This window comes from Camponotus floridanus, unplaced genomic scaffold (genome assembly GCF_003227725.1).
Source record: "Camponotus floridanus strain SB8 unplaced genomic scaffold, Cflo_v7.5 scaffold107, whole genome shotgun sequence".
NCBI classification, from domain to species: domain Eukaryota; kingdom Metazoa; phylum Arthropoda; class Insecta; order Hymenoptera; family Formicidae; genus Camponotus; species Camponotus floridanus.
This window is the reverse complement of record NW_020229223.1, coordinates 191418-214713: the sequence shown is the minus strand read 5'-3', so window position 1 is coordinate 214713 and position 23296 is coordinate 191418. Positions and strand designations below refer to the sequence as shown.

Genomic DNA, 23296 nt, shown 5'->3' with positions numbered 1-23296 from the left:
ATCGATCGTCGCGCAGACAGTTAATTAGAAGCAAACAGTTACAGGTCGCGGACGCTCGTGATAGAACTTTGTTATCTTATCGGAGCCAATTACACCGACGCCACTCTCCCTCTCGAGGGAACGCTCAACGGCCACCACCACCATCACCGTCACCTCCATCACCACCACTACTACCGTAATCGCGATTATTAATGCCAGTAATGGCGCTTCCGATAATCGGCTCGTTTGTCCCTCTTAAATTCCTAGTTTAAAATTCAGATTTACTTCGATCTTAGATCCTAGAGCGTCTCAACTTTCCTTTGTTAAAATACTGCAATATTGCGTGCACTCGCGCAGACGTACGTTTGCATTTTCTTAAATTGTAAAAGAAAAGAAATAATATTAAAGATTATTATTTAAATAAATCTTGCTTTTTTTCGATCAAAAATAACGAATCGACGTCGAGCAATTTTACGTTTGAATGCAACACCGAATGCAACGCATTTAATAAAATCGTTAATTTGTGATTGCGATATTTGAACCCAATGGCAAGATAAGATTCGTTTGATTTTGATATCTATGAATATGAGGAAACTTAACAAAATGGCAAATCTTCGTTAATGTAAATTTATACGCGTGCCTGTTGGTTTGATAAAAATTATACCCACGTTTATTCAACCGAATGCATTGGTTGCTCGAATTGTATGCAAAATATTTGAATATTTTTCTTATGAATTCACACAAGTAAACAGAAATGCGCGATATCGCGTACACATGCATTCTTCGCTGCATGGCAATATGTAAAATGTAAACGAGAGATTCGTACATACATATATACGTGTTATCTCCATCAGTTTGCATACGTGTGTCCATTATAGGTTCACTTTTGTACGTGTGTATGCGCGCACATATTTGTGTGCGCCTTTGCAAATTCCACGAGTATGAAATGGCCATCACGTGACTGGATTGCAATTGCCAAACTTTGAATATCCACGTAAAACGGTATACGATAGAAAGGGAGAGAGAAAAAGAGAAGGAGCAAGCGCCAGCAGGTAGAAGGGAAACCGTTCAATCGCCGATATATCCTTCGCGAATGATTTTTGATAGTTGAACCAATGATGGATGGCTATCGTGACTGATTTATGGCCAGTCTGAAAAGTTCAAGTAGGTTGCAAACTCTCTCTCTCTCTCTCTCTTCTCTTTTCGTATGAATAATAATTTGGTAAATAATAATCAATATTTATATACTTGAAAATGTTTGCTTTACATTTTTTAAACAAAAACATAATAAAAAAACAATCATTGATAAAGATAATTCTGTCTGCGAATTTTTATCGATCCGGAATTAATGAATGAAATTTGTGGACGAGAAGCGAATCTCGTGCGGTCGCGTCTACGCAAAAGGATCTTGATGCGTGCGTGGAACGGTCGCCACGTGTGATATGATTGCAATCGGCGAGTTTTGAATGGCCATAGAAATGAGAGAGAGAGAGAGAGAGAGAGAGAGAGAGAGAGAGAGAGAGAGAGAGAGAGAGAAAAGAGAAAGAGAATAAAATCCCATTCGCGTGCGACACGGGCTCGACATGCTCCTCATTCTGTCGAGTGTTCGTGACAGGATTTTCTCGAGAGCGACCACCCGCACATAGTCGTCAACGGTGTGTTAAATTTTGTGCGGAATCGTCCTACGTAAATGTTGTTGGAAACTTTTCCAACGCTGTCCCGCGCGTATTACTTGATCCACTGCTACCGTTGGATTGTACCGGACAGGGAAATGCTTAAACTATCTTCTATGGATTAACTACAACGTTTGCGAAATGAGTTTTTTAGTTTAGAAGGATGTGTAAGCTCGAAAAGTTATATTTTTGAGAGAGAAAAAAAAAGTTTAATTGTAATTGTAAAAGTATGGATAAAAAATCCAATCAAGTTGAAAAGCTTATGCAAAGTAATGTAAATCTGTGCTATGTACTTGACTGCTTCTTTAATTTAAAAAAAAATCAAGCATCTCGTTATTATTTTTTAATTATCAATTCAATTTATATCGTTATTCGGTAAATTATGAAGCTTGTATTCCTGAGAGATTCTAATGTAAAAAAAAAATAATTTTAAATTTTCACTCTTTTATTTCTTACAATTAGGCATGGAAATTATGTTTTATTTCAGCTCGTCGTAGGATTCGATTTTACAATTATCTCTTTAACGCGAGTGTTACTGATTTTAGTAGGATCGAGATCTGATATCTTAATGTATTCATTCTTTTCGTTCCGTTTCTTTTCTTATACACAAAGATAGCCGAAGCATTAATATCGAATCAAACGGTATATCAAATCATATCCGTGGGAAGATAAAGGAAAGAATCGAGGAGAAAAGAAGCCATTCTCGCGAGACTTTCCATCTCCTTCTTTAATCACCTTTCGTTTTAACGGTGCTTTTGAGGGAAATGGATCGAGGAAATCGTTGCGCCGATAAGTGACTCGATCTAATTCACTTTTTGATATCGTTGTTACATTTTTTTAAATAATTTATACATCATGTTTATTCACCATTTCTCCTCGACCAACACTTGTTAATTAACGCTAGTGTCGCGTAAATCGATAATGATTTTTTTACATGTCCTAATACAATAAAGTCAAATGGTGATATTCAGAGTAATCGTGAAAGCTTCAAACTCGATTATTCGCAGTTACGCATCGATAAAAAAAGAGAGGGAGATTTAACAGGATTTGACAACACGAGCGAAAATTATTTCTGCAGAATGATTCGCGTTACATGCGGCTGATCAAATATCGGTGCACCGAACGAGCATACACGCTTGACGAAATGCTAAAAAGAGAGGGAAAAAAATTGGCGAGCGCACACATCGGGGATAGGTGGGACCAATAGTGTATCGATAGGCGCCACAAAGAGCTGCAATCTATCCGCATAAAAACGGGAGATGACTTTTGTCGCGAGTTGCACAAGTCATGAAGAAATGTATCCAAGATTTACGGAATCTCTGAAAATATATAATACACTTTGTGCGCGGCGACGTTAAACAAATTTTAGTGTCTCGTTGTCGAAGGATGTAATTTTTGCTATATTATTTTAATTAAAGCAGACAAGTCATGAAGAAATGTATCGGAGATTTACAGAATCTCTGAAAAAATATATAATACACTTTGTGCGCGGCGACGTTAAACAAATTTTGTGTCTCGTTGTCGAAGAATGTAATTTTTGCTATATTATTTTAATTGAAGCAGAGAACAGAATCGTTCTCGCGAAAAATTTCAGCGTACGAGGGGGAGGCTAATTGATCTGGACCGTGCGTAATTACCGACTTGATGCTCTTACCTTCTCAGAGTGGCCAATCGCTGCTCCTGCGCCGTGATGTACCCGTTTAGAGTATCAATCAGCACGGCTTCCGTTTCGAGCAGCTCCTCCATATCCGCTAAAGCGGTGTAAAGTTCCGCGAGGGCATCGCGTGTCGTCACCGACAGCAAGATTGTTACGACGATCGACCAAGTCGCCCTCCTCATCTCCGACCGATGCTGTAACCAGAATAAAACTCGTTTATAAACATTACTCGTACGTCTATAAATGATATTTGCGCTATGTATTCATTTATAAACTTTGTTCGTAAAGTCACGTCAATTATAAATGGATATGAATCATAAATTCTACGTGACAGATTTTACGATGATAAACATGGAAAGGTTGAATATTTTGTTAAAACTGACGCTGACTAATATACGACAAATTGATGATTAACTCAGTGTCCGACTATGGGGAAATAAATTTGATAATATATATATATATTTATACAATGTTTCATCTCGTTTGTATCTCAAAGACGATGAATAAATGATTAGTAGAATATTCGTGTATTATTCGAATAACAATTTATGCTTTAGTCGCGTGTGTTTATTTCTCCGCAAAGTTTCATCTCGACTCGATATATTGTAACCAGGAGCGAGTTGCGCTTCGCAAACGCATATTGACTCGATGTCATCCCGCGGGGATTCCATTGTTCCCCGCAAAAGAGCGACGCGAGCGGAGGAGGGCGGGTGCTTTGGCGTGTGCCAAAATTTTCCCACGAAACTCTCTCGTCGGAAGCCACGATGAAAGACGAGGACGATGATAATGCGTCTACACGGATCCATCCGCGCGCGTGTTTGCGCTGCGAAAAGTTATGGCGGAGCAGTTGCGGATTCGAGTTTACGCTGATCGTACAACTTACACCTGTCGGATCGACGATTTATTCCGTCACGTCGACGTAAACTTTTCCCACCTTTTCCACCCGGCATCCTCTTAAGCCGCAGCAGCCCGACCCTCCTCCGTCCCCCTTTTGCGGCCGCGCTCGAGAGCCGCTCTCGGCACGAGAGGATCGAGAGTGCTAGGTGTGTCAATACTCGAATAACTCGGCGTTACGATATTCGAGTATCGCTCGACCATTGCGCGATGAGATTACGCGCTTAGAGGTTTAAGGGATTGGAAGTACTACTCCGGAAACATTCGTAAATGATACGGTACCGCGGCTTAAACTGTCGGTGATGGCGCGGTTCACCCTATTATGCGGACTAATTAATGATTTCCGACGAGCAATTAACGCATCGCATCCGAGCCTTCCCCATACGATATCGATCGTATAAGATCGCCGTAAGATTTGAAGAAATGTAAAAAAATAATTATGTCAGCAACGCATACTTCATGTCGGTAACAATTTCTCCAGAAAATCGCGCTAATACATTAATACTTTACATAAAATTGCGTAAATAATTTATTAATTTAGTTAAATAATTTATCATCGCGTAAAGCCTACATGAATAATTACTCTCGAATCAAGTGGAAGATATATAAAATAAATTAGCAATTAATGCAATAACTATAATGTATAATTATAGTTGTCGTGTATGTGTGCGTGTAGCTATAATAATAAATTAATAAGTTTTCATCGCCATCACACAACCACCGACAGTCATAATTAATCTCTGAATAAAAGCCCTCAAAATTGTTATTGCGAAAGCACTGTATTTAACCGGGTTCGAATGAAGCAAACCAAGAAACAAATACTCGTAAATATCGGCAAAAAACGTTATTTAATTAACGTTATAATTTACATTATGTATTATTTAAAAAAAGTTATTTAATTATAAAATTATTATTTTATACAAGTATAATTTTCTTATAGAAAACTTTATTAAAAAAATTATATAAAAAAATTTTTTTAAATTAATAATTTACGTGCTCTTGGGTGTTCGTGTTTGTTTGCGATTTGTTTGTTTGTTTGTAATCTGCATCCGACTTTAAGCGAGTAAAGAAATGTACAACTTTTGCGACAATGATAATTTTTTTTCCACGAATATAGGTGAAGAGGGAGAAAAATAGAGAAGCGGAGATGCGTTGGCGAGGTAACAGCGATTGTTATTTTTTTTTTCTTTTTCATCTGTTTTTTTTCCTCGCTTTGCCGTAACAGCTCTAATTATGTACCGTAAATTGACTTGTCCCCGCTCTCTCATTCTTTTATCCCGATAGTCGAGCTTGAAACCACCTTTGAGGTAAATTCAACGTGACCGCGTGGTTGCGCGTACACGCGATAAGAGACACGCGTCGTTACGTATATACTCGGTGACTCAAAGACTTTTTCATCTTGGTACAGACAAACTTCCTTTACGGATTTTCGCCGCACGCGATCCCTACCTTTTTTACGTTTTATTAATGCTTTCAGTTACTTGGTCCACTCTTTCCTCGATTCTTTTGGTTTTATCTTGCGCTTTTTTGTCAGATCCCCGAAATAACCCTCTTTACGGCAACGGATTAAAGTGTACTCGAAAAGAGCCCGAGCTTCATTTCGATGTCTTTTATCTTTTTATTGAAAATCAAGGAAAAACGTTAAGGAATTTTAAAATATTATTTTTGAAAATTAATCGAATGAAAACGTTGAGAAGGAAAATATTAATTTTGAATCTTGAAACAATATCGGTAAATTCATCAAGCGACTATAAACGGAAATTTTAAAATTGCGGAGACAAACCTTTTTACAATCCTCATTCGTTACATCGCGCAAAATTATTTCTAATAATATCAATTCTATTAATACCATTTTATAACGCATTTTATAATGCTGCTTTTTTGTCTACGCTATAAATAGACTATGTAAAAAAGAATCTTTTTTTTTTATGATAACGTTATATGGCTAGTTGCATCTATCGTAAAAGGCTAGTAGCTCCAAGTTAAATCAAATTAAAGTTTTTCAATCGCTATACGGAAGTGAATAGAAGAAGAAATTTATATAGAAAATTGTCGAAAGAGTATCATTCTTGTGAAAACGTCTATCCGCGTTCGCCCTGTTATATCGAGTAAAAAGCATATATGGAAGACGATGTAACATAAGTGGCGTTGCCTCTTTTTTCCCTCGTGTGCTCCGGATAATCTTTTTTTCCCATTCCTCCGTTGCTCCTTTTAGAACTTAAGCCCGGTAACTCGCGGTAACTCGTTCCACGAGAGAGCTTTTTCTTTCGGGGAAGCGCTTAATTAATGCCGATCCTTCGGCGAGATTACGACAAGCCCGTCCGAATTTTTCCAACAGAAGGAATTCAAAAAGATTACTTCCACTTTGCTTTCCGCATCCTATAGTTTGCGAGGATCCCGCGTTAATTAGCAATTAACCAACTCGGATACCTCCGCGCGATCGATGCAATTTGTTAGCGCCTCTCATTGTTCGATTCTCGTTCATTGCATGCCGTCCCGATAACGTGTCTATTCCGATATATCGCATCAGCGAATGAGAAGATATACTCGTTAACAATTTAGCAATATGAACAATTTATTTTTAAGTATTTTTTCCGAAGAATATTGAAAATTATCGTATCGTATCTGTTTTTATATAAAGGGTATACCTCGGTATTTTTAAATCCCGGATATTTAGCTCTGCGCGTGTTCAAAAATATACGGTTCGACGGCTGCGACATGTTACTTGTCGTCGTATGATTGTTCAAAATGAAAAAACTCGTTTTATTTCATGGGATATTTTTTGGGGCACGGAATCTAATTAGAGTTTAAAAAATTAATATTTTTCCTAGAATGCAAAAGTTTCAGCAAAATTGAAATATCTAATTTTAAAATAATGCATTTTGTTACTTTTCAATTTTTTCTAATGAAATTAGGTTCAGTGACCCAAACACATATATCGCGAGATAAAATTGGATCAAGTTTTTTTTTATTTCAGACTATTATACGAGGAGCAGCACATCACACCGTCGAACGATGCATTTTTGAACACGCTGCGTGTTGAACAAAAAATATCCAGGATTCAAAAAATACTGAAATACGTATAATGTTTACACAAATCAATAAACACAGATATAAAACGCTATAAAGGGATCAATTTTCAATATTTAAAAAAAACCAATAAAATCCTGAATATCGTAGATTGTTGATGCAGCTCGAGTAGAGCGAGCCTTTAAATGAGCTTATCGCGCGCGCTTGACCGCGACGTATGCGTTATTCGCCTTTGGCGAGAGGTGACCGTGAATGTCGCTAATAAGATCGCGGATGCGACAGCTCGCGCGAGCAAAAAGAGACGCGGCTTTGAAAGCGCGTTGCAGCTTCAAAATGGTAATTTCACGGCTTCGCGAGCATCTCGCCCGCGGCCAATTTAATTCCGGATGGATGATCGCGCCATCTCACTTGTGCTGTCCCTCTATTTTTCTCCGTTCGCCTTTGTCTACCCCCGGTCCGGGATATCATCCGATTCCGCTCGTTCGAAGTAGTTTTATATACCCGGGGCGCGACCTTGCGACTTCCATCCGCTCATTTCTTTTTTTCTCCAAGAGTCGGCTCGCCCTCGCCCTCGCCCTCGCCCTCGCCCTCGCTCTCGCGCCTCTGTACGATCGACTCTTTTATCCTTCCTTTTTTTTTGTCTCGCGCTCCAATGACGCTTCAACGTTTCCTCTTCCCTCGAATTATTTCAATGGAAATTGCTTCTCGTTAGTATCGATCCGCGTTCATAACATACGAAACTTTCCAATCGTCGTTATCAAAGGCGATCAAGCGTTCTCTTGTATCGCTACTTGACTTATCTTATTGTTGGTCGATTATTAACTTGAAATCTTTTGGAAAATAACTTGTAAAAATATTTCGAAAAGTATACATCTTGAAGAAAATACTTAAAAATTACGTATATGGATCCGCTCTGAAATAATTGTTTACGAGCAAAATTGTACCGAGTACAAAGTTATGTTAATCTAAATTTCTTCCATCGTGTGCTATATACGTCATTTCTCTCCAGCGCAAATTAATTTAATACCGAGGGCTTCTTATTATTCCGATCAAGATCCTCACGGTTCGGAATTTTGACGAGAAATTCCCCTCGACAATTCATCGATTCTATACCTCATTGGACCCACTCTACTCGACACAGCCAGATTGGGCAAATGAGAATAGACAACACGCGATAGATTGTCTTCTTATATTTATAATAAATCGAAAGATGTAAAAATACAAAGTATTTTTCGTCGACTCGAGATTGTTTCTTCTCTGATATCCATGAAAATACTTGAAAGAAATCAAGATTATTTCTCTATCTTGATACAAAACACTTGTGATGATGTAATTGTCAACTATTGATCGAGTATTACATGTTTTGCAAATATTAATTGAAAAAATAAAATAAAACTTTGTACATTTTTTTTCCAAAATGAGATCTCTTAACATGCGCAAACTTTTGATGAAATTAAAAATAAAAAGTTTCGACAAAAAGTTTCTCATAAAGGCCAACGAGTTTTTGAAAACCGGGTTAATGTAATGTGAAATTTGGAAACTCAAAACTATCGCGCGGTCACTTACAAATGCCGCGCTTGCGAAATGAGAAGTGAACTTGATGAGAGGAAGAGAGTGGATGTGAATATCCCCCCCGGTAATTAAACTTCTCTCGGAAAACGATAGTGTCTATGTAAGTGTGGATGTGCCTGCGCGCGTATATGTATATACACATATAATATATAGGCTACCGGTATATCCAAGAGTATTTCGTTAGCGAGTTGGTGGTAGGAGAGAGGTTGATTTTCCCGATAAGTAGGCAAGTGAGGCGCGTATCACGACGAGACGTTGAATGGTTTCGCCAAGAACTTGGCAGACATGTCAAGTTACCTACCTACTCTGCGCTTCGATATTTCCTTGATGGGTATGAGACGTAAAATTCCGCAATATATAATATTTTTTTAATCCATTGTTGCAATTAATTTTATTTCCACAAATATACCGTTTATACCCTCGTTTTCGAGCATAAGAAGCGTTTTTTTCCCAAATCGTTCACCAATGTCGCGTCACGACGAATTATACTATTTAAACTGGCTATTTATACGAGCTATGAACAAGCGGGTGATAAATTACTCGTAATTATTTTCCTCTTCCTCTTCCTCTTTCTCGTAATCTAGTTTAAACAATCCATTGTCGGAGACACTTTTGTGTAAAATTTTTTTCATCATCCGTCCGCACAAAATTCGGTCGTTTAATACCGGGGGAAAATATATCCACGAATCTAATCCTTCGCGTTTAATGAAGCTAATGGAAACGTATCATTTCCATTAGAATAATGGATTTTATAAAAATTTATTATTCGGTGATGAGATAAAAAAAAAATATTAGAAAAAAAGTAAGCTAAATAATAAATTAGGTATAATTAATAATTTCAAAATGCAATCGCATAAATATGCTATTGTACATTATAAAATAAAAGAACTTTAAATTAAATAAAAAAAACAGAAAACTGTCACGGGAAAATATTCAATTTATTTAGATTATTCGAATTATAATTATATCTCTGTGTTGTAATTATAATGAATATTAAATTATTAATTTAAATTTTGAGGTTATTACTTTATATAATAACAAATATATGTATTAAATATGACAAGAGATATACGTGTATATAAAAAAAAATGTAATTTATGTCGACACAATTTTTGCACAACTCTGCTTACAATTAGATACGGCGAGAAAAGTAAAGTTATCGAAACAACGAATGGATGATAAAAAAAGAGAATAGATGAAAAGAAACAAGACAATAGTCGGAGGACTGCGGTTTTCATGTTACGTGTGCGCGGGTGTGTGTTTTTCGCGAGCTTTCAACGTTTGCTTCTCCGGGCAAGGGAGAGAGCCGAAACGTGCGCGCACAATCGGGGTCGGGAAAACGTTTCAGATCAGTTTCCAAGCCGGCCTCTCCTTTTTTTTCCGTTCCTATCGACAACCATGAACCTGTCCAACCCGCGGCGAAATGCGGAACGTCCACCAGGGATGGGCTTATCGAACGCCTGGCAGCCTTTCCCTATTTTATTTCTCGGCAGGGTTCTCGTTCTCGGATTTTTATCGCCGACCGCGTGGAACGCGTGTCGCTTCTTCTCGCGCGCTCCGCATCTTCCCGACGACATCTTCCGACACGTACATTTCACGCGTCCTTTTTTCCCCTTTCGTATAAATGTTGGAATCGTCGTCGTACGATCGAGAGACCGATACATGGTTTCTCTCGTTCAACGTGAGCGTAGCCCGCGGCGATTAAAAGAGTAATTAATTCAAAGCAATATGTATATTTCCGCGCGGATTTTACTCTTTTGCGAAAAAGAACTCGTTATATATTATAATTTTGTTATAGAAAATGTATGAGAAGAGTTAATTATCTATTTCAGCGGCTTCAGCAAAGTGACAAGTCCGCGGACACTTGAAAATTGGTTTTCGAGCAAAATTTGTGTAATGGAAATGTCAAAATGCCACAGTTAAAACGCAAAAGTTATTCACCGATTCGGATCGTTATAAGCACGACGGATTCTAATTTTGATTCTATTTAATTTCTGCAAGTTGCTCACTCCCCCAGCGGTGTGACAAGAAGTTCATAACTTTCCGACAAGCAGAGTTCGCGATTAAAGTTTACTCCCTCTTGTTGAAATCCGCTGTATGACCCTCAACGTTTTATAAGATTGCGTAACAACGTTCATTATTTGTGACTCCGCATCGAAGAAGCGTTAATTACATCTTCGTTACGTCGCGCATAATAAAGATTCGATTTGAAAGAAGCCGACGATTTACAATGTGTAAAAGGAAAATGTAGAAATAATTGGTCGTCGTTTTCACAATCGAGGTTCTCTTTTTGTCGCGCTACGTGTTATTTTTATCGTTCTTAAAATGAAGGAGAACGCGTGGCAGGTAGCGTACTTGAACGTGCTTCCATAAAAGTAATTGATTTCATTCGTTTTTACGGTGTTTTATTATACGCTTTTGTTCCATCGACTCTGTTCTACTCCCGCCCTTATGTCCACCCGCACTCTTTAAATTAAAGGGGATGTGCGCTGAATACATATGTCATCTTTCTTGCACGATTCTCTTTTTAATTAAATCACGTAAAAAACACTGGTAGCACTCGGCATCGATTATTTATACGCACGAGCGAGCACATTTCAAATACGAGCATTAATTATTTAAATTGTTTTGTTTATAAATCAAGAAATTTCCAAATATAATCTTTTAAAAAAACACGAATAAAAGTGGCTATCTAAAATAAAGACGTATAAAGATGAGATAAAAATAAATGATACGATTAATTTATAAAAATTGTAGCGAAATATGTCTATTGTCTATGAAATGAGAGAAAAAGCATCATTGCTTGATATTGAAATCACTATGCAGCGGGAAATACATATTTGAAATATTTATTTTTAATTCGCGCGTAAGATGTAAACTAAATATTTCAAACACAATTTTAATTTATATGCAAATAAATATCCATCATTATCTTGTATCAATCGTGATTTATGATAAACAGCGTGTCTGTAGCTTAAAGTTTTTTAGAAATGTGCTCGGTTTTATTTCGTTTTTTTGGAGAAAATTGGAAAAAAGTTGTCATTTCATTTATTATTCATATTATCAGTTTCCCACAACAAAGGAAGATTCAAATAACACTCTTGATATTTACCAGTTCGGGATATTCTGTGTGATATGGTGGAAAAGATAGCTTGTATAAATAGTTTTACTTCCTATCTCAAAATTTTTAACATTGTCTGTATAGAAGTATTGAACCGGATATCACATGTCACGTTATACGATTACAAAATGTACAACAATAATAATGATAATGATAACGACCGTATTTAATGGACAAAGATGACTAAAAGCATTCTGTTATCAAACATCTGCCGGTGCAATATCACAATCATATGTAATATTACGATATAAAATATACGCGCGAGCATGTTGCATGCGTACATCACGTGTATGGGAAATTGTAAAGTATACATGATTAAAAATAATATTAATGCACGTATAACTATGCAGAGAGAGAGAGAGAAAAGAGAGAGACAAAGAGACAGAGTGAGTGAAAGAGGGAGAGAGAGAGAGAGGGAGTCGCGTTAAAATGACGCTGCCGTAATCCGCGAGATTCGAAGCAGCGCGTAAATCCTGCAAGGCAAAACGCAATGTGTGCGATGCGTGTGCACACACCCCGTATGTGTATAATCCATAGCAGGCCGAAATTTCGCGAGCCGCGCACAGACTTCCGCCCGGCGGAAATGCTCGATGCATCGGCTTCATTCCGGATTCATTCGGAAAATGAATTTTAGATTACAGCGCGCGCGCGCGCGAGAGAGAGAGAGGGGGGGGGAGGAAGCCCATATCGCCGCGGTTGCACCTGGACTCTCCGAGGCACCGAAAACCGCGACGCTCGTAATTCGCGGCACGCTACACGCTACGCGCTGTGCGCTCATATACCTTTAAATAAATAAGCAAATAAACGAACAAACAAAACGCGCGAGGGAGTTTCGAGTTCCGGCGTCGATCCCGATGCTTCATTAATGCATTTAACCCATTAATGCATCGTCGTGCCCTCGGGTAACGCGAGGCGACGCAAACTATGTTTTTTATGCTCGATAAAATCGAATATTTCAGACATTCCTTCCTTCGCGGTTACGCGCGATATTACGTACACAAAAGGAAAGGGACGAATATATCGTGGGACGCAACTCGATCGACTCGGTTTACGGTTGGCTAATGCAGAGTCGAAACGACATCGAGCGTCGTAATGAATAACAAGCGGATGATCTCGCCGGCTTTGTTTATAAACGCGCGCTTCTCTCCGCCCGATGCTTTATTACGTCCTTCCTTTGTACCATTATGCTTCGCCGCCATCCATTTGTCTCCGCGCTCTCGTATTATGCGTGCCCGTAATGTAGCGCGTTGCGGAGAGAGAGAGAGACCAAGCTGTCTCTATATTATATACGTTTTATCACGGGAGTAAAGCCACGCGCGCGGCGCTCTTGATTTAACGCGAGAAACTTTTAATATAAATGCGAAGTCGAGAAAATGCGCCGCTCCTCGTCGTTTTTCCCACGTTTCTCCGCCCTCCTCTCTCTCTCTCTCTCTCTCTCTCTCTCCTTTTATTCCCGCATGTCCGACATTAATTAACATCCACTTTTCGGCACGTTCTCCTTTGCATTTTTACAATTGGCCCGTGGAATGGATGCGCGCTCGCGCGCGCGCGAGTGCGCGCGTTATGCAAATTCAATTCGCGAGATGCTTATATTTCACGACCTCTGAACTCGCGGGAGTAGAAATGACGCTGTTAGCGAGCGATATTATGCGTTTTTCCCCCGACATTTTATTACGGCCGCATCGCCGCGCCGTGACGCTTCTAGCCAACAATTTTTCTTCCCTCCCACGTGGAGACGCGCGTTATTACTCAAACGGAATTTCGCTAATAAAACTATCGGGTTACAAAGTCGATTAAAATATGTATCGCGTAATCTCGACCCTCGTACTTTTTCTCCTCCGATATTATTTTCGTTCGCGCCTTATTTGCATCGAGCGCCTTACCACAGCAACGTTTGAAAGCGCTCCCGTAATCTAATTAACGTATTAATTAAGGCGCGCGGGAAAGCTGCGAATTTTTCTCGGTGCCACTTTTCTTCTTACCCTCGCAAATCGAAATTATCCAAGTGTCATAATTGTAGACTATCGTTGCATTCATTGTCGCGACACGTCGATTCCACGTTCCTGCGTTGAAACTGTATGCATCATCATCATCATCATTATCGTCATCATCATCATCATCATTATCGTCATCGTCAGTCATCATCATTATCATCATCGTCATCGTCATCGTCATCGCCAACGGAATGACGATTATCGTATCGGCACGAAAATCGGAAACGTCATGCCCTCCAGGGTACGGCAGGGAAATGCTAATCCCACGATTTGTAGCGCGACGAGAAATCAGCGATGCGTGGCGCGCAATTATCATTTCTGCAAACGCGGAACGGCGACACATGCAAGATGCATATCCTCGCGGCCAACAGCTATGCCCTTCTTTTCCGCCTGAAAACGAGCCAAAACGTACGCGCCAGTTGCATAAAATACGATTCTCGTAACGTTGACCGTCCCGGTACCAAACGACGCCAAGAATCAAGTGACTTTGAATATAAACACTGAATTATTATCGCGGGCAATTATATGCTCCGTATTATTGCAAAGCAATTTCAATATACATGTATAATTTTGTCCCCTTTTATTATATTTTTTATCACTAATCAAGTATTTACATACGTTTTACTTTTAAGCAATATGTTTTTAATTGTTGATTTAAGGATGCTTTGTATGTACAATCTCAGCAAAAAGTAGCTGAAAATCAATATTGACGAATATATCCACTTTTGGTGTATTTTGAGTATGAGAAATTGAATAGAATATTCCAATTTGATCCTAGCTACACTGCAGAGATGTATTTTTTTATATTTATTGCGTTTTTACTGAAATATTCCGAATTTTGTTCATCGAAATGATTAACTTTTGGCAGAGAATTTCGCCTTGTGTCACATGGCTAATTTCATTGAATTATATTTAATACCTTTTTAACCAGTTAGTACTTGTATAATATTATTTGACCAAATATTTCCTTTGTATTAAAACTACACTTTTGCAAATTTTAAACAAATTTGGAATATTATTTATTTTTGTACATGTTTCTGTCATTTGAATCGACGCGGTTATACGTTTCCCATAACACATGTTAATTCGGTGCAAATTAAAATCCTTACAACTTGTGAACGCTTTAGTGAATCGATTTAAAAATTGTAAACCGAACATTCTAAACATATGTAAGGACATTCTGTACAATTTTCATTAAATTCTCAATCTTTTGAAAATAGGTACGAAACATCCTTAATCTCGTCTAGTTGCCTAATTAAAATATCTTGCATATCACTCGAGTATTTAAATTTTATAGTCTAATTCCACTTACAAATTTAATTTTGTTGTTAATCACCTTCCTTAAAATGTATCTCCATCTTATATGCGTCTGCTGATGTATTGTATTTTTCCATTACTTTTTATCGCGTTTTATAGAGGGAATTTCTTTCTAGTCTTCTCTCTAATAAATAAATTACAATTGCCATTTATCGGATTGATTTTAAACATTTGTAATTTTATAAATATTTGAAAAACACCGCGCACAGAGATCCAAGACTCGTTTTGACAAAAATTGGGCCGCGGAGGGGGAGGTTGACAAGCTAAAGAAAGCATCGGCTGCGACCGGCTGTTGCCCGCGGGAGAAAAGTAGCTTACTCGAGTTTACCACAAGCTGAGCTCTATATGGAGGATTATTTTTGGACATTCTATCATGCCTCGGTAAGCCCTCGTGAGTCGAGTTAAATAAGCGGCGCCGGCACAAGGCGAACAAGAAGAACGCGGCGGTCCGATATTGAAGTTACTTTTTCTTAGTATATTTCGCTCGCGGGGCATTAACCCTGAGGAAATTCTGATACTTGCGCTTTGGAATGCCTCCTCCCGACGTGGCTTATTAAATTTCCAAACTACTTTTATGCGCGCAACCTGCCCGCTTATCACTCGCCGCCGTGCCGCCGTTTTTTTTTTTCATTGGAATTTGAGTATCGAACATAGTCTATAAAGTATCCTATAAAGATCGCCAAGAATCCGATTAATTTGAGAAAACGATATAATATCGCGCGCATTCGATGTACATTCGACGATGAAAAATAGGTTCGTGCTTCATTTAGGAGCGTATTAAAAAGAGGGAAAACATATGACACTTTTCGATTACGCGAGAGATTCCTCGAATAACGCGATTGCGATCGAATTTCTCCGATATTCGTTCGTAATTACCTTCGCGGAGAAGCGTCAAACGTGTCGTTAATGACAAGCCGGAAGGTCGAATAGAAATCAAGTGTAAGAGAAAAAGAAGGAAAGGGGAACGAGAGGAGCGCAAACGGCCCGAGAGCGAAGGGAAAAAAATATCGGAGCGAGACGAGGGAAAATATCGCGCCGCTGGCGCGAAAAGCTTTAAACGCGCGGACGGAATATACCGCGCATACATCCGCACCGTAATCGTCTCCGTGAGGAGGGCGTTCGTTTCCGGTTTACGAGCCCGCCTCGTAACTCCCTCTTATTTCGCGCGAGTTTTTTCGCGCCTTTACCTGTCGCCCGACCGACGACGAGACGCGAGCGACGCGGAATGATAAAAGCGCGTTCGACGACATGGAAATGCGGGGGAGAGGCACGCGCGAAAAAGCGCGAGAATTATTGCCGGCACGTCCCGCTTCCGAGAGAGAGCCTCCTTCCGTCCCCTCTCTCTCTCTCTCTCTAAGCAGCTTAGATAAATAGAATTAACGCGTGCAATTTATTGTACAAATGCGCACCCGACGACAATCTCCGCGTCATCGAGGTTCTCGAAGATGGACGTAACTAGAAATTCATATTCGCCATTGTGTAAAAGAAGCCAGAGTTTTGGTGTAGATATTTTTCAAATAATGAAATGTATATAAAGAGTTTCCCAGAAACATTAATTTAATTTTACCGAATAGAACCACCTGTAATGAATTGGACTTTGATACATATGTATATAATAACGCGCGCATATGTATGACGCATTTGATAACGAGATTCAATAATTTACGGTTGAAATTGGCGGTCGAAAAATCAAATAAAAGCGAAGAGAATGACTTTTTTTAATAATAGTCGAGTTAATTTGGACAAATAATTCATAAAACTGAAAAAAAAAGGATTTTAAAATTCCAACAACTTATGCAAAAACTCTGATATTTTTTTAACGTAATCAAATTGTTTTTTTAGTTAGGGTGCAAAAGACCCGATAAAACGCATGTTAAAATTTCAAATTCCCAACAATTTCGCGTGCAAATAAATGAGATTCGCATTCGTTTTAATATATTCGCAAATATAAATCCCGAAATATTATATATATAGACTTTCGACACACGTGGAACAGAAATATTTGCACGTCCACGTTTTATTTATCGCGAGCGTGAGAACGTTTTTGCTGTGTAAAATCGATTTTTATGCGTGCAGGTAATAAAATTATAAGACCGCCAATGAAAAAGTATATATAAGCGACTTTAATCCTTATATATACATACATACATATATATATATATATATATATATATATATATAGTCTTCCGCAATTTGCGCATAATTGAAAAAAAAAAAAAAAAACTACAATATTAATACCCCGATATCGAGATAGAAACGACATTTGCCTCCATTCGGCTTCCGCTATTCGTCTATTATATTTTAAACTACTGGAAAGATTACTTGTTCGATAAAATACTATTTGAATATTATTTGTCGAGAAGTACTTTGCCGCATCGAATTTCATCAAAGCTCATAACGAGATTCCGGAATCTGCCTGTTACAATCTTGGATGCTGCGTGCTGCATCGAGGATCGTTTATTCGTCGTCGCATCGTTTCTCTTGCACTTAATTCGCGCGTCGTTTAAAACTCGGCATGATTTCTGCTGGTCTTTAAAGCGACATTACCATTGTCGTCGGTGGCACGGCGGTGGGAAGGCGAGAATTTGGCATAATGTATCGCCCGGCCACCGGAGAAATGTATTATTCATCGCTACGACTGCTTATGTCCTTTTTTACGTAACGTTACGTTCTCTCTTTATCTCTCTCTCCTCAATCTCTTTACTCGATGCATTCAAATGCGCCGTTAACTTTAACGTCCGCATTCTGCCACTACTCATGCCCCGTTTCCTACTCATTTTTTTCATATTTTTATATTTCTTTTACGTGTTATTATCACTTGTAAAAATAACTCTCGACTCGCACAAGATTCGCTTTGAGAAATCTTTTCAGAGATAAATCCTCTCTTACTTTATTTGAATATTTCATCATTTTCACTTGTCTTTATACATGTACATATATTTGCAGGCATTTATAAAGTATCCTTTTCTATAAGAAAATTGTAGCAATATTCTCTCGAATAAATCTGCGAACCATTTCTAAAATCGAGCCATTTGCGTTTATATTTCAAAACTGTGCTTTTCGTAAACCTCGTAAACTGAGGCACGGACGGACTGTATTATATGATACGCCATGTTTGTGTGCGCGCGTATGTGTATATGTATGTATATATATAAAATTTAAGAATATCACGAAACAGCGAGACTGCACTCACATCGCTCGCCATCGACGCCGCGATGTCTGCTCGATAACCTCGACGGACAGCTCTCGATCGTTTCCATCCTTTACCCTCTCCTTTACCTTCCTCTCCTCCGTAACTTTGACGTACCGTGCAAATGCATTCTTCAAAAGCTTGCAGTCGTTCGGCGGCGCGACGTGTGACGAATCCTCGAAGAAGAGCGCGTTTCTCGGCTGAGGCGAGGCCGTAGAGAAAGAGAGAGAGAGAGAGAGAGAGAGAGAGAGAGAGAGAGAGAGAGAGAGAGAGAGAGAGAAAAAGAAAAAAGAAAAAAATGTGAGAAAAATATCACGCGCGGGCCGTTCACGACATACGCAATGATTCTGCTGCAAATACGTGGTGAGAATTTGCGCCTTTTTTTACAAGACTGCTTACGCAAAACGACTTTCTTCCGCGACGATATTCGACGGATGTACGGGAAGGGCGTTTCTTTTTTTCGCAGACGCGCAGACGACGCAATATCGTGCTACGTACGCGATACACATTTTGCAATAAAGACATTTCTGATTCTTATTGTGATCTTTTACCAACTTATTACTAGAATTAAGGGCAATTATTATGTATAGGATGTTTCGTACCTATTTTCAAAATATTGAGAATTTAATGAAAATTGTACAGAATGTCCTTACATATGTTTAGAATCTTCGGTATAATTTTTAATCGATTCACTAAAGCGTTTACAAGTTATAAGGATTTTCATTTGCACCGAATTAACATGTGTTATGGGAAACCACGTCGATTCAAAAACACCTGAAAATAATATTCAAAATTTGTTTACAATTTGAAAAAGTGTAGTTTTTAGATACAGAGGAAATACATATTTGGTCAAATAATATTATACAAGTACTAACTCATTAAAAAGATATTAAATATAATTCAATGAAATTAGCCATATGTATCTGACACAAGGCGAAATTCTCTGCCAAAAGTTAACCATTTCGATTAACAAAATTCGTAATATTTCAGTAGAAACGCAATAAATATTAAAAAATACATCTCTGCATTGTAGCTGCATTGTAGATCAAATTGTAATATTCCACGCAATTTCTCATACTCAAAACACATTGTGCATACAAAGCATCCTTAAATCGTTGGATACGATTTAATATAGATATTTGGAAATAATTGGAAAAATGATGTGCACAAGTGGCATTATATATGTTGATTTCCCTTCCCTCTTTTCTTCACCGTTGCCGACATCCCCCCGTTGACATTCTAAAATAAGAAATATTTTAAATTACAAATTCTCTCTCTTTGAAATACTTTTTTGAACGACAACGTCACGAGCAAGAAAGTTTCATCTTTGCGACTTAGCTAGATAAACAACTTTTTCATCAACGAGACCATTTTAGTTTCATAGCGCATAGCATTATAAAATGTATCACACATATCTTTATCGAGTCAAAACATTATGCAGAAATCTTAATCCAAGTTTTAAAACTAGATATGTATATATTACCATCGATTGACATCGCGGTAAATGATACATTTTTAAAAGCTCGCTTCGCCGACCTAATTTTTCATATTCGAATGTTAAATTCAAATCTGTCCCACTGACTAGATTTGAATAGATGTCCATTCAGATGTCAATAATGTCTGTCCCCCCATTTTTTTCCGCATACATTTTTTAAAACATTATTTTGATCTCGAGTATCTCGCAAGTAAACTATTTCAAAAGTTTTTTAGAATTTTTTATTAAATGTAAATACGTAAATGTATAAAATTGTACGATCCTGCGACGCATTGACTAAAACTATCCACCGTTCTAATTTTCTCTCTTCTTCCTTGCGTCGCAACTTTGGCACACGAAGAAAGTAGCCGCTATTGCTGGGATAAACAAGTTTGGACCAGTCATTGTTAGGAAATGGAATCAACTTGCCCATCTCTCGCAATTCACTTTGTTTGTGGATTTTAATGTCTGTTAACGTGAATATATTGCACGGAGTCTGGTGCAATAACTCAAAGAAGAACAAAGAAAAAAAAGAGGAGGGGAAGGGATGAAAGAGGGAGAACTTCTTACCGAGATAATGAAAAATATACAGTCCGCGTGCTTTTATCCGGCGCATAAATGCAACCGAGGACGGTCGACTCGCGCGAATCGCGCGAATCGCCGTTCGTGCTTTATCCGCGGATAAACGTTAGTAGCCCCCGACATCCCCCGTATTTGCGCCATAAAATTCGCGCGCCTCGTCGGCGGATTCTAATTTACGGAGATTGCAGGGTGTCGAATAAACGCACGAAATGCACGGCTGGTTATATCATCGCCATCGCGCATCTATAAAGCGCAGCGTCAATTTGCAAAAAGGAACATGTGCAATTTTGTAATCCGCGTGATATTATTTTAACGTACGTAACGTAACGAACTGTCATTTTTCGTTTATGAGAATTGTTGTATAATTATGTAAGCGATAAATTTCATGTTGAGAAAGAATGTCAAAAGTATCGCAAAAAAAAAAAAAACGACTGCATTTATCAAAATGCATCAAAAAATGTAGGTAACACTTTGGCAATCTCGCACGAGAAAATATTAATCTCGAATAATGATTTATGTAATAATTAAAAAAGGAGTTTTGCATATACGATTATATCAGAAATTGTAAAAAATCGAAAAATTCATCAAGAGAGGAGTAAAAATATAATAGTGTAATCAGAACTTTGGTAAAAATTACACGAACGAAAGAGGAGAAACGCTCCCAGGTTCTCCCCACGCGCAATTTTATCCGTTTTTACACCAAAGTTGAAAAGAACGGCGAGCATAGTTGTATAAACGAAAAAATTTATCGTTTTGCGACATATCGTAGACCGAAAGTCCTGTGTGTCGACATGCTGGAAGTGACACAAAACCGATATATACGATCCGCCAACCGGTATTCCGCGTCTACTGCGCTTACCAAACCAAGTTTACCTCGACTATCATCTACACGTGCGAGAATAGTTTTCTTTGCCATAATTAATAATATTATTAATTAAAATATATATGCGCGTGTCCCTTGTCAATGATGTTAAATATACCGTTACGATTTAATTGAATAAATTATTCCGATGCGAATAATTGGATTATTTTGAAAAGAAGAATTTTCACATACAAAGTATAATTTCGCAAAATTAAAACGTTTAAGAATATTAAATTGGCGAATAAACAATATATCTGTCGTTATACAATATATATTTATTGTATAAATATAAAAAATAAAAAAATCTATTTTAAAAATTGATTTAAAAATTACATTAATCATACCTGATTTTGTTAAATTTGTATAGTTTACATTCAATAACGAGTAAAAAAATTGATGGGGGATGATTTAGAGGACTGGTATACATTAAGAAATTCTCTCTCTGTGCGTATGCAGCTTGTTATAGTTATATATGCATACTTCAAATATGCATTTGCTTGTCCAAGTGATATCTTAACGCAATGTTTCCACATTTTTATATAATCAAGCTAATGCACATTTGCGTATTATGAGATGCTTTATGCATACGAAAAACAATATAATACGTATAAAAATACGTTTGCGACGAGTTCAAGTACTATAATAATCCCAGTTGAAAGAGGTTTAACAGAGTTTTAGGGAAATAATATTAATTTGAGAGGCGACGCTACTTTGTGTCATATCTCTTTAAAGAGATTAAAGCTTTTGTGAAAATGACAACAAACAACATTGTAAAAGAGGCAAGGAGAAGACGCGGAAAAGATATTTTGTCCTCGAAAAATGAAACTCTGCTCGTTTCTACGATAATTTTAAAACATTTTCATTACATTTTCATAAAACGTAAAAATAGCAATAATAAGCATATAGTAGCAGCAACATCCGTGTAATAATATCGGTATGTTAATGATTCGGTATTTTAATGATTTATTTATTTGATTTTATTTGAATTGGTGCCAAATTCTCTGAATATAATTAATATTATAATATTTTTAACGTATTTTAATAATTAGGGAAATTGCTCGCAGTTGGATTATTCTACTCTAAGTGATTATTAGTTTCCATAATTTTCTTTGACAAGATAATTCCAGAATTATGGCGCACGCTCGCAATTAACGGTAAATTAATTGCGTAACGGTTGATTACATAATGCATACGTAATACAAATCTGCTTTAATTTACTGCAATACAGAATTCTATTCAAAATCGATTATTTCTCAAAGATTATTACAAATGTATCATTTTCATTTCTGAATTATCATCGGTATGTTTTGGTATATCTTCCACAATCATACTCAAATTGATCGACCCTCCCGATATGACGAGAGTTAAGTATCGCTCTGGTCGAAGGGGAATCGATACCGTCTTAACGAGCGACCGGAAACTCGCAATTTGTCCCGGAAAGAGGCACGGCAATATTTTCACGTGGACAAATAAACGATTTGTTTCAGGCGGCATCGTGGAAGTATATTTCCGTTGCTCCGCTCGCAGTAGAAATCTTTTTGTCCGTAAATCCGCTCCGACCTATCATCCGACGTGGCTACAGGCAAGATTAAAGATTGCTTTACGAAAGAAAGCGAGACAAGAAAGTGCAAGATAGACGCATCACAAAATGGCGATAAAAAAAAATTTTTTTTAAGCAATTCATCCTTTTTAGCGAATGAGAAGGGATTTACTTTTATAGCCCTCAAGTATTGATTAAGATTTATATCGCCAAGGCAGTATTTTACGAGAGAAACGTGCCATTTCTAATTAAGATTTATATTTGTGTTTATATTTATCGCTAGAAAGAGAGGGAGAGCATTTTACTTAGAGAAATACACACCATTTATATTTAAAAAAGAAATGATGATGTGGAAAAAGCTATGATGAAAGCACAGAAAGGAGAAAAGTAATTGTGTTATATTATTTTATA

At 37.7% G+C, this 23296-nt stretch overlaps 1 protein-coding gene across 1 annotated transcript in view; it reads right to left on the bottom strand.

Moving 5' to 3' along the window:
* LOC105248930 (prolyl 4-hydroxylase subunit alpha-2) overlaps positions 1-23296 on the bottom strand; it is a 78509-nt gene that overhangs the window by 14596 nt on the left and 40617 nt on the right. Inside the window, exon 3 of the mRNA XM_025411985.1 lies at positions 3307-3503. Coding sequence (XP_025267770.1) covers positions 3307-3491 — 185 coding nt within the window. The 5' untranslated portion in view covers positions 3492-3503. The remainder of the gene's footprint in view (positions 1-3306; positions 3504-23296) is intronic.